Raw genomic sequence first — 24,171 nt, 5'->3', positions numbered from 1 at the left:
GAGCACAGCAAAAGCAGGTGCCGATCCTGTATGCAGGGGTGGATTTTCACTCCCCACTGCCTACCAAATCGCAGGATACAATAAACAGGCAAGGCATTTGCTCTGCTGCTTTGCAGAGCATGCCACACACGGGGATCTTTAGTTAGAGGTGGGTAAAATACACGCTTGTTTTCAGATTTATCTATTACTGCTTTTGTTGCAGTAAACAGATTAAACAAGAAAAGGTCAAGATGCAATTTGAATCTGTGTAATAACATAACAAATACTTTTCTCAGTAATCAGATACAGTAAATGCAAGTACTTATTTACTTGTAAATGTTAAAACATTCACAAATTATCCTCTCAACTTCAGCAATGCAAAATTAATCAGAGACCGTCAGATTTTGGAAACTATTCTACTTTTCTTCTTTCTGTAATTCAAGAATATGTTTACAGATGCCATTTAAACACTGCTTCTTTAATGGGAATGCATACAAAGCCCAGAAGAATAGAAGTAAGAAAGAATCTATTTTCCAGGTTTAAAGAACACATACAGTTTGTTATTCTGAAGAAAAATAAGACATTAGGTGTTTGCAATGTGAAAATCACCCCACCCTCTACCTCCCCACCTCCCCCCAAAAACACACAAAACCCCAAGAAAAACGTTTAAAAAGTATCTTGCTGGGTGAATTGTTGTACCATTTGAGCAATTCGGAATATGTGCGGTAAATTAGCTGTTCTAAACATACCATGTGCTGGGCTTTTAAAGCAGATTTTTACATTTATGTTTTCACTAAGTCTTAGCTAATTGTTATGCCTTTCACCTTGAATGCCAATTGTAATAATAATATTACATCTGTAGTCTATTTCTCTGTTCTTAAATTACAGCAATCAGGAATACTCGCTAGGTAAAATACTGTATAGTTACTCATAAGAAAATATTGAAATCAGACGAAAAATGTTTAGCTTGCATATTGCCTTAGACAGCCCTGGAGAGCTGCCAGACAAGCAAGGTATTATTAGAAAAGCTGAGCAAATAGCTTGCAGGGGGAAGAGCTGTGGATTCAGAGCCATCAGGTACTGTTGTATCACCGGGTTTTAGAAGCACACTGGGTTTGTCGGCGTGTTTTGGTTCAGGAAAGCCATTTAAAAGTGCGATGCAGTGGTGTAAATGTGCCGGGAGTTGTTTTGATGGGCAGGCTTAAGGAGCAGGGACACAGTTTGGGCACAAAAGGCATGTGTTCTTCCCAAGGGGCAGATGCTTGGAGGAGGGAGATAAAAAGAGTTTAGGGGGAAACGCTCCCCGGGACTTTAGCTCGAGCAGGGGAAGGGTGCTCAGCCCATGTCCCTGGGCTTGTTGCTCAGTCCAGCCCTGTAGACCTGCCCCAGCTGGAAGGAGGCTTAAGCTGCCCCAAAACCATGGTCACGCTGTCCCAGAGAGCCAGGGGACCACGCATCCCCTGAGCGTTGACCTGATGGGTCCTGGGTCTGGGATGGGCAAAACCAGCAGATGAAATGCCATTTATTTCAGCAGCAAACATGGAGTCATTTTGCATGAGCTTAGTAATTAGCAGCAGCGTGAGCATTCAGTGAATAAAATAAATGGTGTTGGAAACAGTTGCAAGTGCATGGCAGCACAGATGCTTCTCGTGAGAGACAGAGAAAGGTCAGTTCCCGTGGCAGGGTGCTGCACGTTGCCAGCGCTGTTTACCTGCTGGCAGAGGAGCTGGAGGTGCTCGGTGCTTTAGGAGTTAACATGCAGCAAAATTCATATTTTCCCTTGGGTTTTCCATCCTCTGCCGCGGTGGTTTTGTACCTGACAAACTTTTTAGTCGATGCATTAATATTCTGTAACAAATGTGCTGTCAGGTGTCACGAAGATAAGATTAAAAGGCACTGTTCAAACATTCTCTGGTTGCTCTTTTCTCCACTCCTGCCCTGGCTTTGCAGGGCAGGATCAGGGTAGGGGTCAGAAGTCTTTGTTAGCTGCTTCTTAAAAGGCTGAGACTCAGGTGTGCACTGCCTGAAAACAAGAGTTGAGCTTGGCAAAACATCCAGGGCGCTATTGTATTGTGGAAGTGCTGCGTTGCAATCCAGGGGAGGGCTCCGTGCTGCCTTCTGTAAATAGGTCCCGGGGCTTAGCATTTCTTTCGGGCGAGAGGTGCTTCTGTCAGAGAAGGCAGCCTCGATATGCAAAAATAAATAAATAAATAAAAAATAGGGAGAGAGGCAGAGAGAAGGGGAGAGTAATTGTTTGTCATTTCTTTGCAAGTCAGGTTTTGGTCTATTCTTGTCAAATCTATCTGAAGTGTGTTTACATATAGTTTGCCTTTCTGGTATTCTGTGCTTGCACAGACCTGATCTCCACCTATTTTGTGTCAACAGTTGCTGAGATTGGTGTGCAGCGATTAACCACGGCGAAGTGAAACGCCAGCACACTGGGAAAGGTGCCCTCAGAGACCCTCTCTCTCACTTACATCATGAGCTAGCTTCAGGCTGCACCTGCATAAAACAAACCGCATTTTTGAGTGGTTAAAAAGTCAGCCTGAAATATTAAAAATGGGGCAAATGTTGCCTCCTCGTTGGATAAAACAATTTTCTCTTCTCAAAAATGAAACACAGCCAGAGGCTCGGGGAGAGGAAGTGCTTCGGAGGGCGTGCGTTTTGCCCTGTCTGCCCTTAAATGATGCAGGGTAAATGATGTATGGCCGGCTATACCAGCATTAGATCTAACGAGGCTTCTGTGTTTTATTTCACTTTTTCAAAGAAAAGAAAAGAAACGGCAGCAGATGCTGCAGAAAAAAAAAAAAATAATGTATTACTTCCGCAGTCCTCAACGAAATCTAGGTCATGTAACAGTTTCATGGGTTATTATTTGTTTTTCTGCCCAGGCACCGTAGTCCTTGTGGCTTTTTGGCTGATGATAAAGTGCGGTATCAATTGCTCCTTTTTTATTCAGGCTTATCCAAGAGATGTCGGACTCCTCCTAGGTTTATAAAGGTGGTTTATACTCCTTGTTTTATCCCGTCTGGGGGGCTGAGCTTTGTACATCCCACGTTCTTACAAATTCCTTTTATCTTTGACATTCCTCTGACCTCCCCGTGCGTGTTTTGTTTTCATTGCTTTCCGAGGATGTCTTTTCTCCTTCCCCGAATAAAATGCCATCATGAGGAGGATTATAAGTAAAATGAATTACTTCACTTAATGGGAAATTATGTTTAGGTAAAGTAGATTACCAAGTAGGTTATTAGTAGTGGTTGGACAGCAACATTTTGACGTAGGATGGCTTGGGGCGGGGAGTTCATCCTCAAGAAGCGTGTTGTTGTTTTTCAGGTTGGCCATGATTCAGAGTTGTGTCTTTTGTGGTTTCAGCCCGAAAAAAATATATATATATATAAAAAAATATTTCAAACCAGTTCCGCAGGTGCCCACATCACAGAGCATACACCAACGCGCTCGTGTTTGTTGTCTCAGCCGCGGTGGGGAGGGCCCGACCACAGGAATCAGAGCTTCCCTCATCTGCCCCGAGCTGCTTTCTCAAGGTATAGGCCGGAGCGATGCCAAGGCCTATCCCACGTGCGAACCACAGGTCCCACGGAGAGGTTCAGTGTGTCTTCTCCTCTTCAGGGAGCTTTTGGGTTGATGACCCTTTGGTTGCTTCTCCGTGCCTCACAGGCTGGGAGGAGCTGGTGTGGGGATGCTGCTTGGGCCTGGAGGAGCAGGCACGGCCTCCAGCCCCAAGGCCGTAGCCAGGATACATCGGGGTGAACGGGGAGGAGAGGTGGCAGGACGAGGCTCCCAGCTGATGGATGAGAACCTTAGGCCTTGAAGGAGGTCCCGCTGTGTTTAGACCCCTTGCGTGGCAGGAGCAAGCCTGGAGATCATGTGGGCACCTCTCACAAACATAACAGTGGCTTAAATAAGGGATGCTGTTGAATTAGCAGAGGAAAGGGAAATTGCAGAGGGAGAGGAGTGTTTGCAAAGCAATGGCAAGTTGTTTGCTGTCGGTTCTGGCCTGTTCCCAGGGAAATCCCTGCTGCCGAGTAGGACCCTGGCTGTTGGTTTGCAGCAATCTGCTGCTGGTGTGCGCTGCCTGTGTTGTGTGCACCAGAGTTGGCCCTGTGTTACGGAGCCCAGCCACGTGGGCTCTCCTGAAAGTTCAGATGGAAAATTGAGGTTCAGACCACCCTCCAGTGCACTGCATGGCACTGAGATTAACCAACCTTAGAGCCTGCAGTGGAAAAAGGACCACAAATTTTCCTGTGCCTGCACAGCATCGGTCCTTGCACGGAGTGAGTGTTTTTGGGGGAAGCAAGATTTTGGCCGACGGCGTGTCGCGTACCCAGTTGCAGCGCTGTGGTGGGCCAACACTGTCCCGGGCATGAGTTAGAGCAGCTTTAGCAGTGCTCTGCTAGATGAATCCTTGCCATATTCCTTAAAGGCTAATTGTGGCACACGGAGATCAACAGAGTACAGCTGCACTGGGATTTGGGAGTAGGGAAGAGACAGGAGGTCAGCTCTGCTGGCACTTTGCCATTTAAAGATTTCCCCTTACATCATCTGGCTGCTGAGGGCGAGTTTACATCTGCTTTGCACCACGAGGGAATTGCGGTGTCAGGGAATGAGCTTTGCTGCAGGCCCCCCCGGCACAGCCGAGGCCGGCAGCGCTGCATCTGCTGGGGCTCCGTGGCACCGGCGGGGAGAAGCATGGAAGCTGGACCCGGCTCGTCACCGGAGAGTTTCCATCTCGGCAGGGCTTTTTTTTTTGAAGGCAGAATGGCATTTGTGGACAGGAGGAGGAGAAAGAGGAGAGCAGAGCGGAAAGGCCAGTGGCAGCCCGGGCTTTGGAGCGCTCGGCTGTGATGTGGGAGGCCCTGGAGATGGGCAGAGCAGGGAGGTGCAGCTCCAGGGAGCCCTACCCCGGGCACATTGGCTCTTTACCCATCCCTAGTGAGTCCCTCCCTTGTTTTGCATTCAGAACTAACTAAAGAAATACAAATAGGCTTTAGCTCCATCCTGCTGGGGAACAGGAACAATTTTGCAAGACAGGAAGAGCGTTTCCTGCCCAGCTTTCTTCTAGAGAGACTGATCCAGCAGCCGCCAGCCCTATGTGGAGATGGGGTTAAGGGAACATTTGGGCCAAGGGGAGAGCAGGGCCAGGAGCTCAAGGATGTGCCTTGATGGAAAGCCATCAGCCATCCCTCTTGCATGGGGAGCACAAGCCACCGCTGGGCTCACTGCTGCCCTGAGGTGGTCACCAGAGCTGCTTGGTGCCCCACAGGGCTGGTGGCAGGCCGCCCTTGCCTTGTGGCTCCCCGGAGCCCAACCTGCTTGTCTGGAGGCAGGATGTGTCCCACAGTGGTTTGAGAAGAAACCAGGGTGTGCAGCAGGAGGGGAAGGGATTTTAAAGGGTTTGGAGGAGATCAAGCACAGGATGCAGCCAAGGGCAGAGCTGGCACGTTGGGCTGGCTGAATGTAGGGCATAGCCAGCCCTCGTACAAGAAGCACATACCTGATCCCATCTCCCTGCTTTCTATTTTTGCACTTGATATGCTCGGTACATTAGCAGGGCTGGCTTGCGAGAGATTCAATAGCACTCTCCTGCTTTAAAGCAACTTTTCTGAATGCACAACATGAATACATCGGTGGGGTCACATAGTAATGCTTGAAGTCAGAAGCTATTTTTAAAACTAAATTGCAGAACCACACGTGGCTTTCATTAGTGCTTTACATCAAATTTGTCAGCTAATTAGTGGTTTTTCATCACTCGTTTTGCATAGTATTTTATTTGTTCGCTCTTCAATATTGTCTTGCGACACCCCCAGCCCTATATGCAGGCGCTGGGGCTGGTGCTGCCAGCGGAGGAGGGAGGAAGAGGAGAGCTTTCAGGAGACCTTCCTGCTCCTCCTGATGGATAGACCCGCTGCCTTTGGAGTCAACTCCGCTATTACGTCTCCGGAGTGGGTGGTTAGCAGCCCATGTACTCTCTTCCCTCCCTACCTCCATTTAGTGTTGTAAATGATGTATTGCAGTCCTGAACTGTCTTCATTTCAGAGGAGGAGGAGGAGGAGGAGAAACCAAGAAAAGTTGCCAAACATGACTTCATAAGGTCTGACTTTAAATTGAACAAAGTTTCTTGAGTGTCTTGGATTCTTTTTTTTTTTCTTAACAAATAAAGGGAGTACAGAGAGCATGGATTGCTAATGACTGGTAGTTATGGGTCATTAAGCTCACTAACTGACTTCAGGATCAAAACTTTCTAATAACGGCAGTAAGCACTCTTAACATTTATTTCTCATTTTAGGAACGGGGAGATGTGATTACCATTCAAAAGTCTGCAGTTATTTTTTCTGTTCATAATTACAGAGGGAGCTTTTTATTTTTAAGGCTGTTTTTAAACATTTGAAAGTATTCTGTGAAATAATTTCTGTTTGTTTTTTTTTTTTTTTTTTGTATTTTTTTTTTCCTTTAACTGAGTACTTAAAAAATCTCTGGAAAACAAATACCCAAGAAAAAAAAAAAAAAGAAAATACATTAAAATAAGGAATAATGCAGTTACTGAAGTGTAATAATCCCGGTTTATAGCACACTTCCATTTCAATTGTTTTTATTAGAGATAAACCTGTTAAGCATTGAGGAATTAAGTGCTGAATAGAGAAAGTTGTTTCATTGGGGTATAAATGAAGGATCCCAGTATGTAAAAAAGACCATGGCTGGTTTTACAAGCGAATTATTTGCGAGTTTGAAGGTCTTCGGCTATTTCGGCATCTCTTGTAAAAATGATGATTTGCTTGTTGTTAAGAGGGATGCTGCTTTTTTCAGAGGGATGAGACATTTTAGTAATGGTGTTTGTAGGTATTATGGGCTTTCCCAAAGTCTTTAAATGGTTTGTTAGAAGGAGCTCGAAGACAAAATGAGGCAGAGGGATTTGGGGGAACTTGTTGGCATTGTTGCTGATCCACAGACTCCTGGCTTGCAGTCACACCCAGTGTGTTGGGACAATATTGACAAGGAGCAGGCTGCAATCCCAGGTATCAGAAGTCAGTCCTGGTGTGAAGCTGTCCTCATCCTTCAGGGCTGGGGGAAAGGAAAATACGACATAGCACTGAGTCTCAGCATCGGCTTTCAGACAGCCTGCACTGGGAAATTTCATTCAAACACTGCAAATTGGAAGCCCCCACAATCGCTATGTCAATTCCTGAGCAAAAGTGACTTTGGAAACTTGTGACAGCGAAGGAAGGCCTTGTTTTATTCACTAAACAGAACTGAAATACAAGGGGAAGAGAGAAAGAACAGATCTATGCAGAAAATGTCACCGGGGCTGTAACCTGAGCCCTGCGAGCTGCGCCTTTCGGAGGGTTTTGTGACCCTACGAAAATACCCGCTCTCTGGCTGCTATTATTGTAGGCAATTTCCAAATAAAATAGTCTTTTGTCATCACCAGCCATGCCGCCCCTCGCTGAGAAGAAACAAAACTTGTGCGTCGCGACGAGGGCGGCCAAGCTGAAGGTCAGAGTGCAGCGGCGGATCGCGGCATCGCGGGTCCGGGGCTGGCTCTCACCCGTGGGACCAGTGACAGAGACTGCCGGTGACCTCTGGGGACAGACCCAGGGCACAAGAGCTAAGAGAAAACATCCTAGAAAAGTGCAAATGGCACAAAAGAGGGTTTCCTGCATCTTCACTTGGGGGTTAGGCAGGTGGAAGAGCTCCTTCTTGCTCGCCTGTCGGGATGTGGTGGAAGGCATGATCTCACGTTCCCAAAAGGGCAAGGAAAAGTTAACTTTAAAAATAATCATAAATACCATCATCTTTAAACTTCTGTGTTTGCCCAACTGTTCAAACGGTTCCTCCATGTCAGATCCTCCCCCTTGCAAAAAGAGAAAAAACAAAACAAAACAAAACACAAAGCAAGCCAAAGCATAAGAGCAAGTTGGGAGTATGTGGTTTTGCAGAGTTCTCTGGGAGATGGGTACAAGTTGTCGTTCTCTTTGTGCCACTATTGATTCTGCTCTTTGGGGAGAAAATAAACAAAAACCAAAAAGCACTCCCACATAAGAGTGCATAGAGCAGTGGCGTGGGGGAAGCACACCCTTCGTGCAGCCTTTGAGCCTGTGTGAATCTTTACTCACCCGAGTAAGATTGTTCTGGGGTTTTAATCGTGACCTTAAATTTTATGCTTAGTCGTATTTTGAGAAGACTGCGTATGAGTAGCTCTTAATATGTGAATACCTTTTTTAGGTCCTGATTCCTCTGAACTTTTAAAAATTAGAGTGAATCAGGGTTTCTTTCCCTTAAGATAGGTGAATGTGAATGTAGAGGAAAAGGGGCAGTGAGAGTTTTCCTCTTAGCTTTTCTGTTCCACTGGTTTTGCTGATGTTACATCAACACAGCACTTTGGAAATTCAAAGAGCAATCAAAACGACCCTTCTAACAAAGAAAGCAACAGAGAGTACGAAGAAATTATCCCCATGCCCGTGGATTTCTGCAGCCACAGCTAACTCACAGTTTTGCTTGCAAAGAGTTCTTGGATGTGATTTATAAACGTAACGGCACTGCGTTGTGTTGTCTCAAGGCAAGACACATTAATAGTTTTAATCTGATGGCTTCTTATGAATTCCAGGTTTGGGATGCAGGAAGAAACTTGAAAGTGAATACTTTTTTTTTTTTTTTTTTTAATGCATAGTAGTTTGGAGTCTACTATAATGCAAAGTAAAGCGTTCTGTTACAAAGGCAGGGAGGATGGGACAGAAGGTTAAAGGGCATCCTGGAAACAAACAGCTGGACCAGTTTATTTAAACAGATACAAGGATGGGGAGCTGACCTCGGTTTGACTTCTAGTGGGAGGAGCAAGAATGTCATTTTATTACTTTGCCCAGAAGGAAAATGTTCTTGCGTCTGAATTCACCCTGAAGACATCCAAACACAGGGCTGGTTTGCAGATCAGCTACTTATAAAAAATACTTATAGGAATGCGTAGGAAGAAGCTAACTATTAAGTACCTGTGTGTAAAATGTTCTTAAAGCAGACGTCCTAAGTGATAATATGGGGCAAACAGGTGAAAAGAGGTTTTACTGCAGCCACATCTTTGGATGATTATTGGCAAATTCCAGCTGCATGGTTTATTGGAAGGAGAACCTCATTCTTCCCGAAAGCACTTGGAGGGGAAGGTTGTGATGTTTGTGTGGCTGCTCAGGGTTTCTTTTGGGTTTGGGGGAAAGCTTTTGGCAAATGAAGGTTTCAGTGAGCAGCCCCAAACCCACCCCAATAAGAGGGCCAGGGAATGGGGCATTTGGGGGAAGGAGTGAGCACAGCGAGTGCCTGCCAGGCGTGCAAAAAGAAATGGCTGGGGTACCAGGGTTTTGTGTTGTTGTTTTACTTGGGAGAGTTACTGTGAAAATTGCTTTCTGCAAATGCAGATTACAGATATTAAACAATTTTCTAATTGGTCATGGCGCTAAGGCAGCTAATGGGGGAAAAAAGCAGATTTTTTTAATTGCTTGTTTCACATGGTGTTTGTGCTACACCTGTGCTTATAATGAGAAAGGAGAATTAGTCTAACCTTCTGCTCACATGATTCTAATTTTCATGGTTTGTACAAGATAATGATAAACTGATTTGCAACACCGTTTGCTGAGTTGAAGGGTGTTTTTTTTGTTACTGGGAGTGTGTACAAAAATTGATACAATACTGTTGCTGACAAAACATGACCTAGTTCAGGTGTAAGGTTTCCAGCACAGCGCCTGGAATTTGTGGCTTTGTGCGGTGGAACATTTTGAGCCCGTTTGGTCGAGACAGCCTTGATTAGGGCCCAACATCTTGATTAATTTTTGCAGGAGCTTTTGCATAATGGGAAGCAGCCAGGAAGGGGAGATAGGAGGAACCCCAAATTGCCCCTGCTGGTCTTTGATGACGGCAAAACAAACAGCCCCGTGTGGTGTTTTGTGATGGTTATCCTGGCCGGTGTCAGGGAAGGGGTGGGCACCGTGGTTCCTTTGGGAGCGTCCCGGTGGCTTTATCTCTGCTGTAGGAGAGCTCTTGCTAAGCCACAGCAAGGAAAGGCAACAAAACCAAGCTCCAAGTATCCCTTTGTGTACTTTAGCACTACGTTTTGCAAAGCGTAGCGTGGTTTTACCCGTGCTCACGCTTCTTCCTTTCCTAGTAAATATTGAGGAATACATGTTTTTGTTATTATTTCTCTCTTTCAAAGAATGTAAAGTCTGGTTAAGAGGCTTTGCCATAGCGTAATTAAATCTCGATGGAGATTTTTTCCAAATGGTTTTTAACTAAGCTTGCTGATTAGCAAAACCACAAGAGAAGTTCTTCTAGCACTGCTGGGACAGGTTTCCAGCCATGCTTTTGAGACTCCTGATTTCTGTGCCACCAGGACTACACACTGAGGAGACTGGGGGCACTTGTGATCTTTCCCCTCATTCTGTTTTGCTCCAAATTTTTTTGAGTATTCCTTCCCCAAATAGGCATTACAAGACCCAGGCGAAGAGCTAAAAAAAACCACGAGGAGTACAGTTGCAGAGGACTGTTTTTAAAACCGACCGTACCTTTTTTATTTCCAAAGATCTGCTTTTCATTGTTCGTGGGGAATTTTCAGTAGTCCAGTAATTACAGTTTAACAAGATGTTTGCTGTAAATGGTCAGGCCTAGCTGGAGAAAACAGGATTATAAATTCAATTACTGTAAAGCTATGACCTCGCCTTGACCCCTCAGACTTTGCATAAAGAGAGGAGGGGGGGGTAAAAACCCACCAAGAAATGGCTACAAGGAATGCAGGGCTCTGAAGTCCCCAGCAGTGTGACTTAGTGGTGATAAAACTCCAGACGTTCCCTCATTTGATGGTGTTCTGCCATCACAGTTCATTATCTTAATAGTGGGCATTAAAAGAGAATTAGGTTTGCAAGAGGTAGGGGAAGGTTTTGATAAAAAAAAAAAAAAAAAAGTGGAAAAAGGAGGACATAAGACAGAAATGTCACTAATTAGGGGGAGGTAGCAGATGCCCTTACGAGCATCCCTCCGTCACCACCCGTTTTTTGTGCTCCGCTCTGAATCGCGAAGAGTGTTGCTGGTATTGTTTCCTGAAAACTCCACTAATTCCCCCATGAAAAGATGAAATGGAAGTGTCCGACTGTGGTAAAAGCAGGCAAACATAAATCAGCTCGGAAACCCCAAGCCTGTACTCTCGGAGGTCACCAGGGGTTGCGGGGTTGGCTGTGTCTGAAGCTGCGCGCAGCCCAGTTGCGAGCCCCGCGTTGGGGCGCGGGCTCGGGGACGGCTGGAAGTCGCCCCCTCCGTAACCGTTTGCTTCCCTCTTTTTGTTGCAGGTTTATTAATGCTAGAAGAAGAATAGTTCAGCCCATGATAGACCAGTCCAATCGAGCAGGCAAGTCCCCAGTAGTAACCGTATTCGAGTCACGCAGGCAAAAACCATCCTCGAGCCATTCACCGGGAGGTCCATTACCTGGTAAATAAATGAGAAATGAATGCTGGGAGTGATTGACAATTAAAATAAAACCAGCTTTGTCTCATTGCAAAGCTGATAGTTTTAACACGATGAAAATATTTTGGGAAAAATAAAATGAAATTCAAAGAAGAAACTCCCAATTATCCGCTCCATGACCGGACTTTCTGAGCACATTCGGAATTAATGTTGTTCTTATTTTTTTTTGCATTTGTTTTGAGTTTTCCTCCCCAGCTCTTGCTGCTCCTGTGACCACTCCCTGGTGCATGGCTTGGTGTGGAATTGCTGTAAACTTTATTACCTGTCAAAAGGGCAAAGGGGTCAGAATCGCTTGTGGGACTCAGTAAAGTTCAAAGACATTCAATGAGGTAGAGCTTTATGTGCTTTAATAACCCAAGGCAGCTCACTTCTGAAGGCAGCTTTTAATGTACAGTTAAAACCTACGGTTCAGGTAGCGGGACTCGGGTACGGTCCTTTTGTCTCTCGTCTCTTCCTTTCGGTATCTGCCTTTTGGGATCCCAGAGTGGTTGGGTTTTCCTTTGGGGGGATTTATTTTTTAACCCAAAGTTTTGACGTGCCAGTCCTGCCTGGGATCTTGGCTCACAGCTCCGTGTGGGTATTTGGCATTACCCGGGGTCCGTTTGGTTTTCTCAGCCTCCCTGCCCAGCTATCCGCGTCCGTTGCTGTCAAAGACGCCTTTGGGCGACGTGCTCTCTCCGAGCACATTTGATTATTTTGCCATTAGAGGTAAATCTCTGGCACGGACGTGTTCAGGTCCTGCTCTTGTAAAAGCGCACGGGCGTAATTTAACACACTGGGATTTCAGTGTGACTATTCTGGCCATAAAATCCGGCTCCTATGCAGGTCTTGGCATTGACGTCAGCAGCGGCAGCAGCTGGAGCGGGGGCTCATCGCGGCCCGATATTTCTGATGGCCAACTTCATTTATTTCCAAACTCACGGGAGGAAATTAAGCCCAAACTGCCCGAGCTTGTTAGTGCAGCCGCCTGATTTGAACCGTAGATGTTTTTTTCCCCACTGGCAGTCATCCTTGGGGTCCTTAGGCATGGGGCAAGGACTATGTGCGGCCGCGAGGCAACATGAACCCTTTTGAGCGTTGTTAAAAAAAACAAAAAACCCTCTGCGCTTTTCCAGTAAGTCAAGGCACACCCTACAACCCCGACGGGCAGCCGATGGGAGGCTTCGTGATGGACGGCCAGCAGCACATGGGCATCCGAGCGCCAGGTAAGCCCCGGGGTAGTGTTGGGCATGGATGGGCGACCGCCGCCACCGCGCCGCCGTCCTCCGCCCTCGTCTCAGCTGCCTCCTCGCCTCGCCTCGCCTCGCCTGTCTTCTGCTCGCCTTCAGCACCGTCGAGGGAGAGCGGGGAGCTTCTCCCTCGCAATTGCTCCTCGCCCCTGCGGAAGGCTGCGGTGTGGAAAGGGGGCTTTCGGCACTATCTGTTGACTTTGCTCATTCTCTGGCATCTTCTCGGATTTTTATCTCCCTCTAGGACCTATGAGTGGAATGGGCATGAATATGGGCATGGAGGGGCAGTGGCACTACATGTAACCTTCACCTAGGTACCCAATGGCAAAGCCAGGGGGAAGTAAGTACAAATGGGGTCTTTGTTCTCACTTTGTTCCAGGGATATTTTTTTTTCTCCGTGCATTTCCCAACGTTCTCCCTGCCCATAGCTTCATGCTTGTTCATTCCTCTCCGTCCCGCGCCTGGGCTCCTTCGGTTCCTTTTCCCTTCCCTCTGGCTCAAGCCAAGCTTGCCGGGCCGCGCAGCCCCTGCGTGTGCTGTCCGCGGGTGCCGCGGCGCGATGCTATTATACAGCACTGACCACATGACGAAACGAGCAGCAGCCGGGAGGTGGGGGAGCCCGTCGCCAAGGCAACAGACTGATTTGCAAAATGTAAGCAGTCTGCAGCAGTGCAGGGAGAGGAAAGAGCATGTCCCCAAAGTGTCATAAATCTGTCTAACCGCAGTTGATGCATGAGTTACATTTCTACGCTAACCTGCGAGACACCAAAAAGCCAAACAGAGACTTCTTTTAGGTAAAATAAACAGCAGCTTCACTTAGGGCGAGTTACGTTTTGGAAGGCGATCAACGAAACTTTGATTTTTTTTCAAGTTTATTTCTCTTTGTCTGTCCATCATAATGGGATTACGTGTGGCAAAGGAAAAAGAGAGAATACAAAATAGAGGTGTGCACAGCAGGCTATGGAGCTTAGCCCAGGCTAATTGACTATATCCAAATTAAGTATGCCATCACTTGCAGTGTGACAAATGGATTTGACTTATTCAGTATACAAAAATAGAGATCATTAATGCAATCTTCAGTGGCAGGCCTCGTGAAGAAAGCCTAGAAAAACTGTCCCAGATTTTTTTTTTTTTTTTGGCTCTTGTCTTTTTATAGGGGAAAAGACATACACATTTATTTTTTTTTAATTTAAAAAGTAAAGCAGTTTGAAACACTGAGGCACCGATACCATGTTTAAATCCGATACCATGTTTAAATGATGCTCAATTCTGTTTCTCTTGCTTTGTTTCTGGAGTTAAAAGCAGTTATTTGGGCATCTTTGTCGTGCCTCTGCTTCTATTAAGGGAGCGTTTGAAGTTACCAAGGCCAAGTGTGTTTCGGAGTTGTCTTCTCTGGGCGCAAGTCAAAAATAAGTTTCAACAATTAGCTGTGAAAACATTCCACCGAGCTTGGGAATGCAACAGCCTTATTACCTCATCATGGAAATTTCTAGCTTAGTTAATTTAAATATTGTTTCTTAGTTTCTGGGTCAATTAAATTTAAATGATGTATTTTATGCTTCGTGACCAATTAAATTAATAGGTTATTACAAAAAATATTATCATCTTTTTTGATTAAAGAGCTGTGAGTACAGTATATTTTATAAGCAATTTTCATTAGTTCAAAAATGTTCCTTTAGGCTAGATTAAGCAGCTATTCATTGCTAGAGCCTTGAGACCTGATTCCAAGGTGTTCAGAGCATTCACGGCGCACTATTACTTAGAACTAAAGCCAATTGAACCTACTTAGCAATAGCGTATGCCTTTCACCCTTGATGATTATGGAGCTTATAGCTCTCCGAAACAATACACCTGTCAGTTCCCATCAGCTATAGCAATCCAAGCAGAAGGCAGAGGCCCACGGAAAGCAGGAGGTTTTATTGTTTTAGGTCCAATTTTTCTTATTGTTCTCCCAGCCACTGAAAGGTTGACTGAGTTGCGCGTCTGATTTTTTCAGACAGAAGTGATCGCAGGGAAAGAATTAATTGATAACTGCCATTGATTTTTTTTTTCCACGTGTTTAAAAATACAGGTTTGATTTAACAATCGTCCTTAGTAATCCTATCAATTTCAGCTTCATATGAGGCCTTTGTTCAGCAGCGTATGCGCTCGCTGTACGGCCCGTCTCTCACTGGCGAGAACTCTTGGGACAGATTCGGAGTAGCGGGGCTCGAGCGCCAAGCAGATAGCTGCTGATAAGGGCTCCCCCTTGCCAGGCCAGGGCTGCTGCCACTTAGTGCCACCGCCCCGGGTGACATCAGCCATCAGCAGGCCGGCTCTGCCCCCAGCACGATTTTGGATGGGAAGCATCTCCGTGGCACGTGGAGCACAAAGCGCCCACCGCCCCACGCAGAAGCAGTCCCCCCGCCACTCACCCCCGCCTCTTTCTCTCCACAGGGCTGCAAAGTATGCCAGGGGATTATGTGTCTCGGGGTAGTCCAATGGGTATGAACATGGGACAGCCAAGCTATACCCCGCCCCAGATGCCCCCCCATCCTGCTCAGCTGCGTCATGGCCCCCCCATGCATACCTACATTCCTGGACACCCTCACCACCCAGCGATGATGATGCATGGAGGACCACCCCACCCTGGAATGCCCATGTCAGCATCAAGCCCCACAATGCTTCATACCGGCGAGCCGGCAGTGAGTGGACAAGTGATGGACATTCATGCTCAGTAGCTTAAGGGAATCCGCGTTGTCTGCAGCGGCGGTAGATTTCAAACATTGTCTTTCTGCAATGACTATGGAGTTCCGTTCTTGGCGTCGACTTTGGACCAAGGGACGTTCCTATTCTTCACAGGGACCCTGACAAGCAGGAAAACACCAACTGAAGTCAACTTCTGGGGACAAGCTAAATACCTATATAAGACATTAAGAGAACAAAGAGTGAAATATTGTAAAATGCTATTATACTGTTATCCATATTACGTTGTTTCTTATAGATTTTTTAAAAAAAATGTGAAATTTTTCCACACTATGTGTGTTGTTTCCATAGCTCTTCACTTCCTCCAGAAGCCTCCTTACATTGAAAAGAAGCCTTACACTTATCCTGCAAATGACAGAAAGGGCTTATTTGCAGGATTTTTAGAGCATTAAAATAACTATGTCAGGCAGAAGAATCTTTCTTCTATCCTAGGATTTCAGCCATGCACACTCTCTCTCTCTCCTTTCCTCCTCCTCCTCTCTCTCTCCCCCTTTCTCTCCCTTTCTCTCTGTCTCTCTCTCTCTCTCCCTTTCTCTCAGTCTCTCTCTCTTTCTAGCCTGGGGCGTGAATTTGCATGTCTAATTCATTTACTCACCATATTTGAATTGGCCTGAACAGATGTAAATCGGGAAGGATGGGAAAAACTGCAGTCATCAACAATGATTAATCAGCTGTTGCAGGCAGTGTCTTAAGGAGACTGGTAGGAGGAAGCATGGAAACGGAAAGGCAGTGTATTTGAAGCCTAATTGTCACATCAGAGCATCATTGTCCCCATGCAGCAACCACCACCTTGTACATCACTTCCTGTTTTATGCAGCTCGAAACATGGACTGAAGATTTATTTTTAATATGTTGACTTTCTTTCTGGGCAAAACATCAGTCGTGTGCATTTTTCCATAGTCCCATCATGGAGCATTTATGTATACATTGTAAATAAATTTTGTGCAAAAAGGACTGGAAAAATGATCTGTATTATTGCAATTTTTTGTAAAAGTAGCAGTTTGGTATGAGTTGGCATGCATACAGATTTACTAAGTGGGATAAGCTAATTATACTTTTGTTGTGGTTAAACAAATGCTTGTTGATAGCCTTTTTCTATCAAGAAACCAAGGAGCTAATTATTATTAATAATAATCATTGCACACTGAGTCTTAGAGTTTCTGATTGAAACAGTTTGGATTGTATAATAACTCAAAGCCCAGTTGTAGTAGTTTGAGTGCAGTAATGAAATCTGAATCTAAAATAAAAACAAATTATTTTTTGTCATGGTGACTCCACTGCTTGCAAAATTTGTTTCCTGCCCCACTTCAGTATTTGTAGCGATTCCCTCCCAAATTGTGAGCCAGGCAGCTACAAAACTCATCTAGCTCCAGAGATGTACCTATAATTTTGCTCTTTAAATATCAGCTTCATATTTAAATAATGTAAAAGTGACGCTATGCTGCGTAAGGACACTCTGAATTTGCACTGTAAATTGTCAGGATGGTAACTGTTGCCTGTTAATAAATGTAATGCTGTAGGGCATTAGCTCTCCTCAGCATATTGGGCAGAAATTTGTAAATAGTATTACCCCCCTCCAAATAATAATAATAACAAATAATTTGCAGTTCTAACACGCAGTTTTAAATACTCCAGCCATCATTCCATCTCTTGCTGGATCTGAGCGTACTGAAGAAATAGGAAAATAAAACTTTGGAACCCTTGGCCAGGCAGTGCCTGTTTGTGAGCGAGCGCAGTGCTGTCACCAGGGGCTGGGGGCTGCTGGCCCCCGCTTCCACCCAGCCAGCAGGGTGGTGGGGCTGCCCGAGCCCAGCTTTCCTTCAAAATAGGGTCATAGCTCCTAAAAATGAAATTAAAAAAAAAAAAAATCAATTAAAATTGAATTCCTGCAGGTAGGAACAAAATATATAAATACTGTAATAAAGGCAAAATCGTGCACCCAGGTGGGGCTGGGGGCACCCAAGGGGCAGTGCCCGGCCCGGGGGGGTCCCCAGCAGGCCGGGGGGGCAGGCAGGGAAGCCCCCAAATTGGGGTCCTTTCCCCACTCAGCTCGCACCTCTTCCCCCTCTTTAAAGATTAAAAAAAAAAAAAAAAAAACTCTCAGTTTTCTTCCGCCCCCCCTTTTTTTTCTTTTAAAGGGCCGATAGGAGGCTGCACATCTCAGCTCCCGCTTTGGGAGCCGGGCGTAATGACACTTCTCTGCCAAAAAGTGAATGAACGGGGCTTGCTTTTTGCCTTTTTTTTTTTTTTTCTTCCTTTTTTTTTTTTCTGGTTTTGTTTTGTTTTGTTTTTTTAATGTTTCTTGAAAGACAAAAACAAACCGCCCTCTTGCATGCGAGGGCACACGCGTCCCTTCCTCCCCGCAGAAGTGGGGCACAGACCTTCCTCCCTGGGACTTTTATTTTTTTTTGGGGGGGGCACATTTCAAATTAAAACCACTATTATATCCCAAGACATTTAATCAGCTGTAATTATAACACATTCAAAATGAAGAATATGCCTTGACAGTATTTTTATTGTTATTGTTCATCGCATGATGTTAGACAGCTTCAGAGGCACAGGAAAGAGAAGTAAACGGGTTACAAATAGGGAATTATCCCTCGTTTAGCATTAAAATTCATTTAGATAAAATTGCCACAAACATTTAAATGGGGAGATTAGTTCCCCCTCACGCCTTATTGCACTCTCTCAATGGCTCCGTTAAGAACATTTTACACGTTGGAAATTCCGCCTTTTCGGGCCGCTCGCTGTTTCCTAGCTACCCTCCTTTCACAGCGCCGGGGGAGGCCGCCGGGGGGGCCGAGGGGGGGGCCCGGCGGCGGCTCGGAGCTCGGCTGGGTCCCCGGGGGGGGAGGTTTTGGGGAGTGTTTTTGGGGGGCGGTGGGGATGCGCGCCCCGAGGGACTGCGCGCAGCGCTGCGCGGGGACCTGGGGGCGGCGGGGATGGCCGGGGGGGGAGGAGGAGGAGGAGGCGGAGGAGGAGGAGGAGAAGGAGGAGGTGGAGGAGGAGGAGGAGGAGGAAGAAGGAGGAGGAAAGCCGGTTTCGACTGCCATCTCTTGGGGGCTCGGGAGAGTGCCGCGGGGGGGGCTCCGCGGCCGCCCGCGCAGCGCCGGCGCAAAGTTTGCGCATCCCCCGGCGAGCCTTTATCCCCTCCTTTGATTTTTGATTTTTTTTATTTTCTCGCCCGTTTTTCTGCAGTGGCCACCCCTCTCCCCAGGGGCTGCCGGAGAAGGGCGGGGTGTTGACGATGTCTGCTTTTGGGCTAAGAAACCTTACTTTTCGCCCCTCTCCTGCCTGCCTGCTTCCAATCCCGGCCTCTGTTGCTCTCCGCTCGGCGCAGCGTGCAAAAACTGCGGGGTGGCCCCAAAAATAAAGCCACCCCCAACCTCCCACCCCCCCCCCCCACCCGGCTGCCGCCCCCAGCCCGGAGCGGGGCCGGGGCCGCCTGGGGGCGGCTGCGGGGCCGGGGCCCGGCCGCTTTGTGCGCGGAGCTTCCCTGGAAATAGCGGAGCGCCTGGGCGGCAGCTGCTGCCGGAGCCCCGAGAAACTCTTTGGGAAGAGCGGGGGAAAGAGTGAAAGGAGAAAGAAAGACTGTTCTTTTTTTTTTTTTTTTTTTTTCTTCCTTTTTTTTTTTTTTTTCCTTTGGTGCCATTTTGGATGTCATCTGTTACCTTGGTGACTGTGCTCAGCCCCCAAAGCCCCTGGATTGTTAGGAAAAAAAAAAAAAAAAAAAAAAAAAAAAGCCTGCTATTTCTGCACCGTCATTTATCACTGTCACCGCATAATGATTCCCCTCGCAGCTCCTTATTGATGTTTGTAATTGCATTATCTCATAAAGGGAGGGGGTGGCGGGCCGGGATGATCAATGGAGCCGCGCCGTGCATGCCGGGGTCAGGGGCTGCGGGGGGCTGCGAGCCCCCCCCGGCCCCCCCCGGGCCGGCACCGGAGTCCCGGGACCGCAGCCGGTGTGCGGGGCCCGGCTCCCCTCGGCGGGGCCGGCCCCGGGGGCACCGCGGCCCCAGGGGGGAGCTGGAAAAAAATAAAAAAATAAAAAAATAAAAAAATAAACAACCCTTAGGCTCCCCCCCGGGGGAAATTAAGGCGGCTGGAAAATGAAGAGGATGGGGAAAAAGGGCTCGGAAAATCCGCCCCCCTCCCGGGAGGAGCGGACAGATGAACGCTTTTTGGCCGGTACCTGCGGGGCTGTGATTTTCGCCTTTTTTTTTTTTTTTTTTTTTTTTTTTTACCTGTTTCTTTCAAAAGCGGAGGAGCCGCCGCCGCTCGGCCCCCGAAAGCAGCGCTCCCTAAAGCCACAGAGCCCGCGGGTGTCCCCCCCCCAAGGCCGCCCCCCTTCGCTCCCACCCTGCCCCACGAAGCTTCCCAACGAAGTACCACCAACTCCTTTCCCCCCATCCTCGTCGCACGCCCAAAACTTAAAAAAAGATTTCTTTCCCGGCCGGGTATCCCGGCGGAAAATCCCAAAAGGTTGCCCCCACCCCCCAAAATAAATAGAATAAATTATAATAATAATAAATAATAATAATGATCATTTTAAAAACCCACACATATGCAATATAGCACCAAAAACCGGGGATGCTGAGCCCGCCCCAAGCCCGGCACCCCCCGCAGCCGCCCCCAGCCCCGGGGCCAAGCAGATCCTGTCCCCCTCAGGCAAATCCTGACCCCCCCGGGGCAGCTGCCCCCCCCCCCGGGCCCAGCACCCCCCCGGCTCCGGGCTGTCAGCAGCGCGCTCCCAGCCTCGGTGGTTCTGCTCTCTCCCTGATTTTTTTTATTTTTATTTATTTTTATATTTTTTTTATCTTTCTCTATTTCCTCCAGGAATGAGAGTTGGCGCTACCGTTGGACTTGTAAAGAAACGCCAGTTGTCTGCTTTTACACAAACAGTCACGTTTCAAAATAAACTTTATAAGGATTCCAATTTTAAAGTAAACCAGTCGTCACGGCCAGGCAGCGGGGCGAAGACGTGCACTTGAAATTTGAAATGGGAACTAATCAAACTTAGCTATTTCTTCCCTTTCCTGGTCTGATAGTTTGCAATCTGGACTTCCATACTTTTAAAAAAAATAATATTTAGTGCCATAGCCCACGGTTAAAATAGTGAAAAATTAGTCTCGTTTCAGAAATTATTTATTTATAGAACGAACATGATTAAAACATAAAAAACACACAAACTGCAGCTGCAACAAAAAAACCCCACCGTGATTTACGATTATTAAATCTTTGATTGCCATGTTAATGTTTCTTTTTCTACCTTTCATTTGCATTTTAATCTATCGAATCTTTACAATTTTGCTGCCTCCTACTCGAATGATTGATTACACATCTGAAAGGAAAAAAAAAATCCTAAGCTTTCTGGGCGAGCTTCTATTTTTCCTCCCCCCTCTCTTTGCTGGTTAGCTTTCTGAAACCTTCCTCAACAATGTTAATGCAAGCAGGACAAATTAATTATGCTCTTTTAAATGTCAAAGGTATAAATAAAAACGCTCCCCCCACCCACCTCCCTCTCCTTTACCCCTCGCCCCAAATGGGAATATTTTTCCGAGCCGCTTGTTTTAAAAGCGAGAAGGAATCACCCTGGTAAAATACAATTAAAAGCAGCATACGCGCAGCATCGCGACTGTAAATAAATATTATTGCAGGGACATTTACCTGGGGGCTGTGGGGGGGGGGAAAGGGGCAGGGAGAGGCAGGGAGCGGGCGCAGCGGCAGCGCTTCCCTTCTCCGCTCGTCCCCAGCTTTGCCGCTGATCCCCTCCCTTGCCCCCCCTCAAAAAAAAAAAAATTGGGGTGGTTGGGGGCTGAGGGGTCCCCTCGGCTGGGGGAAGCCGGGGAAAGATGGTTATGGGGCACCCAAAAAGGTGCCACCTGCGGGGATGCGCCCACGGAGGGGAAACCCACGCGGGGATGCGCCCACGGGGGGTGCCCACCCGGGGGTGCGCACCTTTGGGTGCGCCCAGCTGGGGGTGTCCGGGGGGGGGCACCCACCTGGGAGATGCTGATGGGGAGCAGCCGGGGGGGACACGGCTGCCTGGGGATGCCCACGGGGGGATGCCCACCCGGGGGATGCCCACGCGGGGGCATTTTGGGGGAGGCGGTGGAAAAGGAAAAGGGATGGGGGAGGCTCCGCACCTGCGGGCGGGGGGAGAAAACCTTGTGGGCAGACGGGGAAATTTAGGGGGAAGAGGCGGCGGGTTGTTGGGAGAGTAATGGTGAGGTGTCCCGCGGACTGCAGGTTTATTGTGGGGCGGTAACTCCTGGATTTATTTATTGCCGGGGCCATATAATAAAGATAATGACCGCAAACTCGAGATAAATGCTTACGCCCGTAGCTGGTCAATTCTTTTTTATTTGAGAGAGTGATCCGGAGAGGTGAAAGTCATCTTCTCCCGACCACAAATATCAGTCTTGGTTTCCACCACGTTATAAACACGCCATGCAAATAGCGGGGCCGCTGCCGGCCCGGGGGGGGCTGCCCCTTCCCTTCGCCTTCTGAGCACCCGCCGAGGGCAGCGCCCAGGCGATGCGCCGGGGAGAAGGGCTGCCCCATGGAGAAATCACATTGAAACAGGAAAATGAAGGAAAGTAAAATAAGGGAAAATAAAATAAGGTAAAATGAAGTATAATAAAATGAAGTAAAATAAAGTAAAATGGAATAAAGTAAAAAAAGTAGAAAAAGAAAAATAAAATGAAGTAAAATGAAATGAAGTAAAATAAAATAAAAATAAAATAAAATAAAAATAAAAATAAAATAAAAATATAAATAAGAAAGGAGCCGGTGGCCTTGGGGAAATGCCCCTTGCGATGGGGCACGGCAGCGGGAGCTGGGGCTGAGGGTTGGCCGCCGCACCACTATCCGGGGCTGCTCCCATCCTGCACGCCGGGAAGACACCTGACAGAGGTGCGGGGGGGTAAAGGGAGAGAAAATGAATGAATGAATGAATAAATAATTAATTAATTAAATAAAAATACATAAATAAAAATTAAATAAAGAAAAAATAAAAAGAAAAGAAAATTTTAAAAAAAGGGTAAAAAAATAAAAAACTTGAAAAAATGAAAAGAAAATTAAAAAAAAGGAAAAAAAAAGAGAGGGAAGACTCTCGTGGTTCGTGCGGGGGGTAAAAGGAGCCGGCTGCAGGGTGCGAAGAGCCTCAGTCCTCGGCAGCCCGGCGCTGCCCCGAGCCCTGCCCGCAGCCGCCGGGAGCCGCAAGCGGCGGCCCCTCCGCGCAGCCCCGCCCGCAGCCCCCAGGGGCGAGCGCTCTGCTCCCAGCACGACAAGTTGTCTGTCTCACTTCAAAGGCTGATAACCTAATTGTTTCCAGAGTTTAAAAGTAATTAAGCTGTATTAAAGAAACCAGTTTTCTTCGCGCCGGGTCTCCGCTCATTCAGGCGGTGAGTGGGAGCCCCGTTTCTCGGAGAAATGCATTAAAAATCGTGCATTTATACAGCATATGCGAAAAATGTAAACAGATTTCGTTTTTGAAAGGGTATGGGTAAAGTGGTGGTAATTATGTATAATTAATGCTGAAGGGAAAATGAACACATAATAGGTTCCAAAGATTAAACCATCTGTAACTATCAGGGGAACTTTTAAAGTTTCTCTCTCTTTTTTTTTTTTTTTTTTTTTTTTCAAAGACATCTAGTTCCTTTCGCTAAGGATTTTTAGATGTAAAAATTCAAGCCAATGTTTGCCTCTCCGAAGTATTCTGATTTGAGAAACAAATCCCTAAAAGGTTTCAGCAATCCTCAATCTACAACTTTGAAGATCATCCAATACAAAAATAAATCGAACGGTAATTTTAACCATTGTTAAAGTTTACAGCACTTAATTTAGTTACGTGCTGGCTTTCCATTTCTGATTACACCATAAGGAAGTTATTTTACTGAGAAATGTTAAGATAAAGTATAGGCATTCCCACACATTCTTTATATTTTTTTTCCTGGCGTATATTTATTAGAGTCCACTCAATCTACTTCAATTGCTAGGTGATGCAGAATCACTGGAGCCTTTTTTTTTTTTTTTTTCTCCAGCAACATGTTTGCAGGGTAGAAGCAGACTGTGAAGATGCTTATCTGCACACACCATGTCCAGCACAAGTGGATATAAATGTAAATGTTTCTCCCATCTCGGATCAAGTTCGCAGAAGCAAACCCAGCACGTTTAGTGTCTGCAAACGGAGCTAACTTTGGTGATAGCACCAAAACCCATTGCTAACAGATTTGGGGGCACTGTGTGAGCTGTGACTTCTGCCTGAGAGTGTGCCCACCCCACCAGGTACATGGTACACGTGGTGGCAGAGCCGCTGAGCCTCCCGTGCCAGTGGGACAGCTGCCAGCCCTGCAGGCTGGTTTGCAGGGCGGGTGCCTGGGCAGTGTGGGGCGAGCAGCTCAAGTGCTTAGGAGTGGCAGTGTTAGGACTGTTTGTCTTGCTATTGCATCCTCCTGGGGGGTGAAAATGCCTCGACTGCTCCCGGTCCGAACTGCAGGTCTGGATGGTGCTGGATGTGGCTGGGGTGGTCTCACCCCAGGGGGAACGCTGCCTGTGGTGGCCAGCTGGCAATGTAAGGGGAGGTTTGGGCCGGCACCCCCACACCCTGTTTATTGCCTTTCGCTTTGAGAAGCAGGTTTATGAGCAATGGGACTGCTTTTCGAAGTGCACCCTGTGCAGAGATGCACGGCTTAACCCCTCAGA

General features: G+C 47.0%; 1 protein-coding gene across 5 annotated transcripts in view; it reads left to right on the top strand.

Annotated features, from left to right (window-relative positions):
- Positions 1–16,728, top strand: part of MEIS1 (Meis homeobox 1) — a 105,144-nt gene extending 88,416 nt beyond the window's left edge. For 3 of the 5 annotated variants that reach the window (XM_038177510.2, XM_027453401.3, XM_072035307.1), the window contains 3 exons: positions 11,313–11,371; positions 12,604–12,693; positions 15,154–16,728. In XM_038177510.2, the coding sequence (XP_038033438.1) occupies positions 11,313–11,371; positions 12,604–12,693; positions 15,154–15,437 (433 nt within the window). In that variant the 3' untranslated portion in view covers positions 15,438–16,728. Of the gene's footprint in view, positions 1–11,312; positions 11,372–12,603; positions 12,694–12,961; positions 13,058–15,153 lie in introns of all 5 variants that reach the window. The other 2 variants (XM_038177512.2, XM_038177511.2) reach the window with 1 other exon arrangement.
- The last annotated feature ends 7,443 nt before the right edge of the window (positions 16,729–24,171 follow it).

The sequence above is a fragment of the Anas platyrhynchos genome, chromosome 3 (assembly GCF_047663525.1).
Source record: "Anas platyrhynchos isolate ZD024472 breed Pekin duck chromosome 3, IASCAAS_PekinDuck_T2T, whole genome shotgun sequence".
In the NCBI taxonomy this organism is placed as follows: domain Eukaryota; kingdom Metazoa; phylum Chordata; class Aves; order Anseriformes; family Anatidae; genus Anas; species Anas platyrhynchos.
The sequence above is the reverse complement of the archived record's forward strand: the minus strand, read 5'-3'. Positions and strand labels throughout refer to the sequence as shown.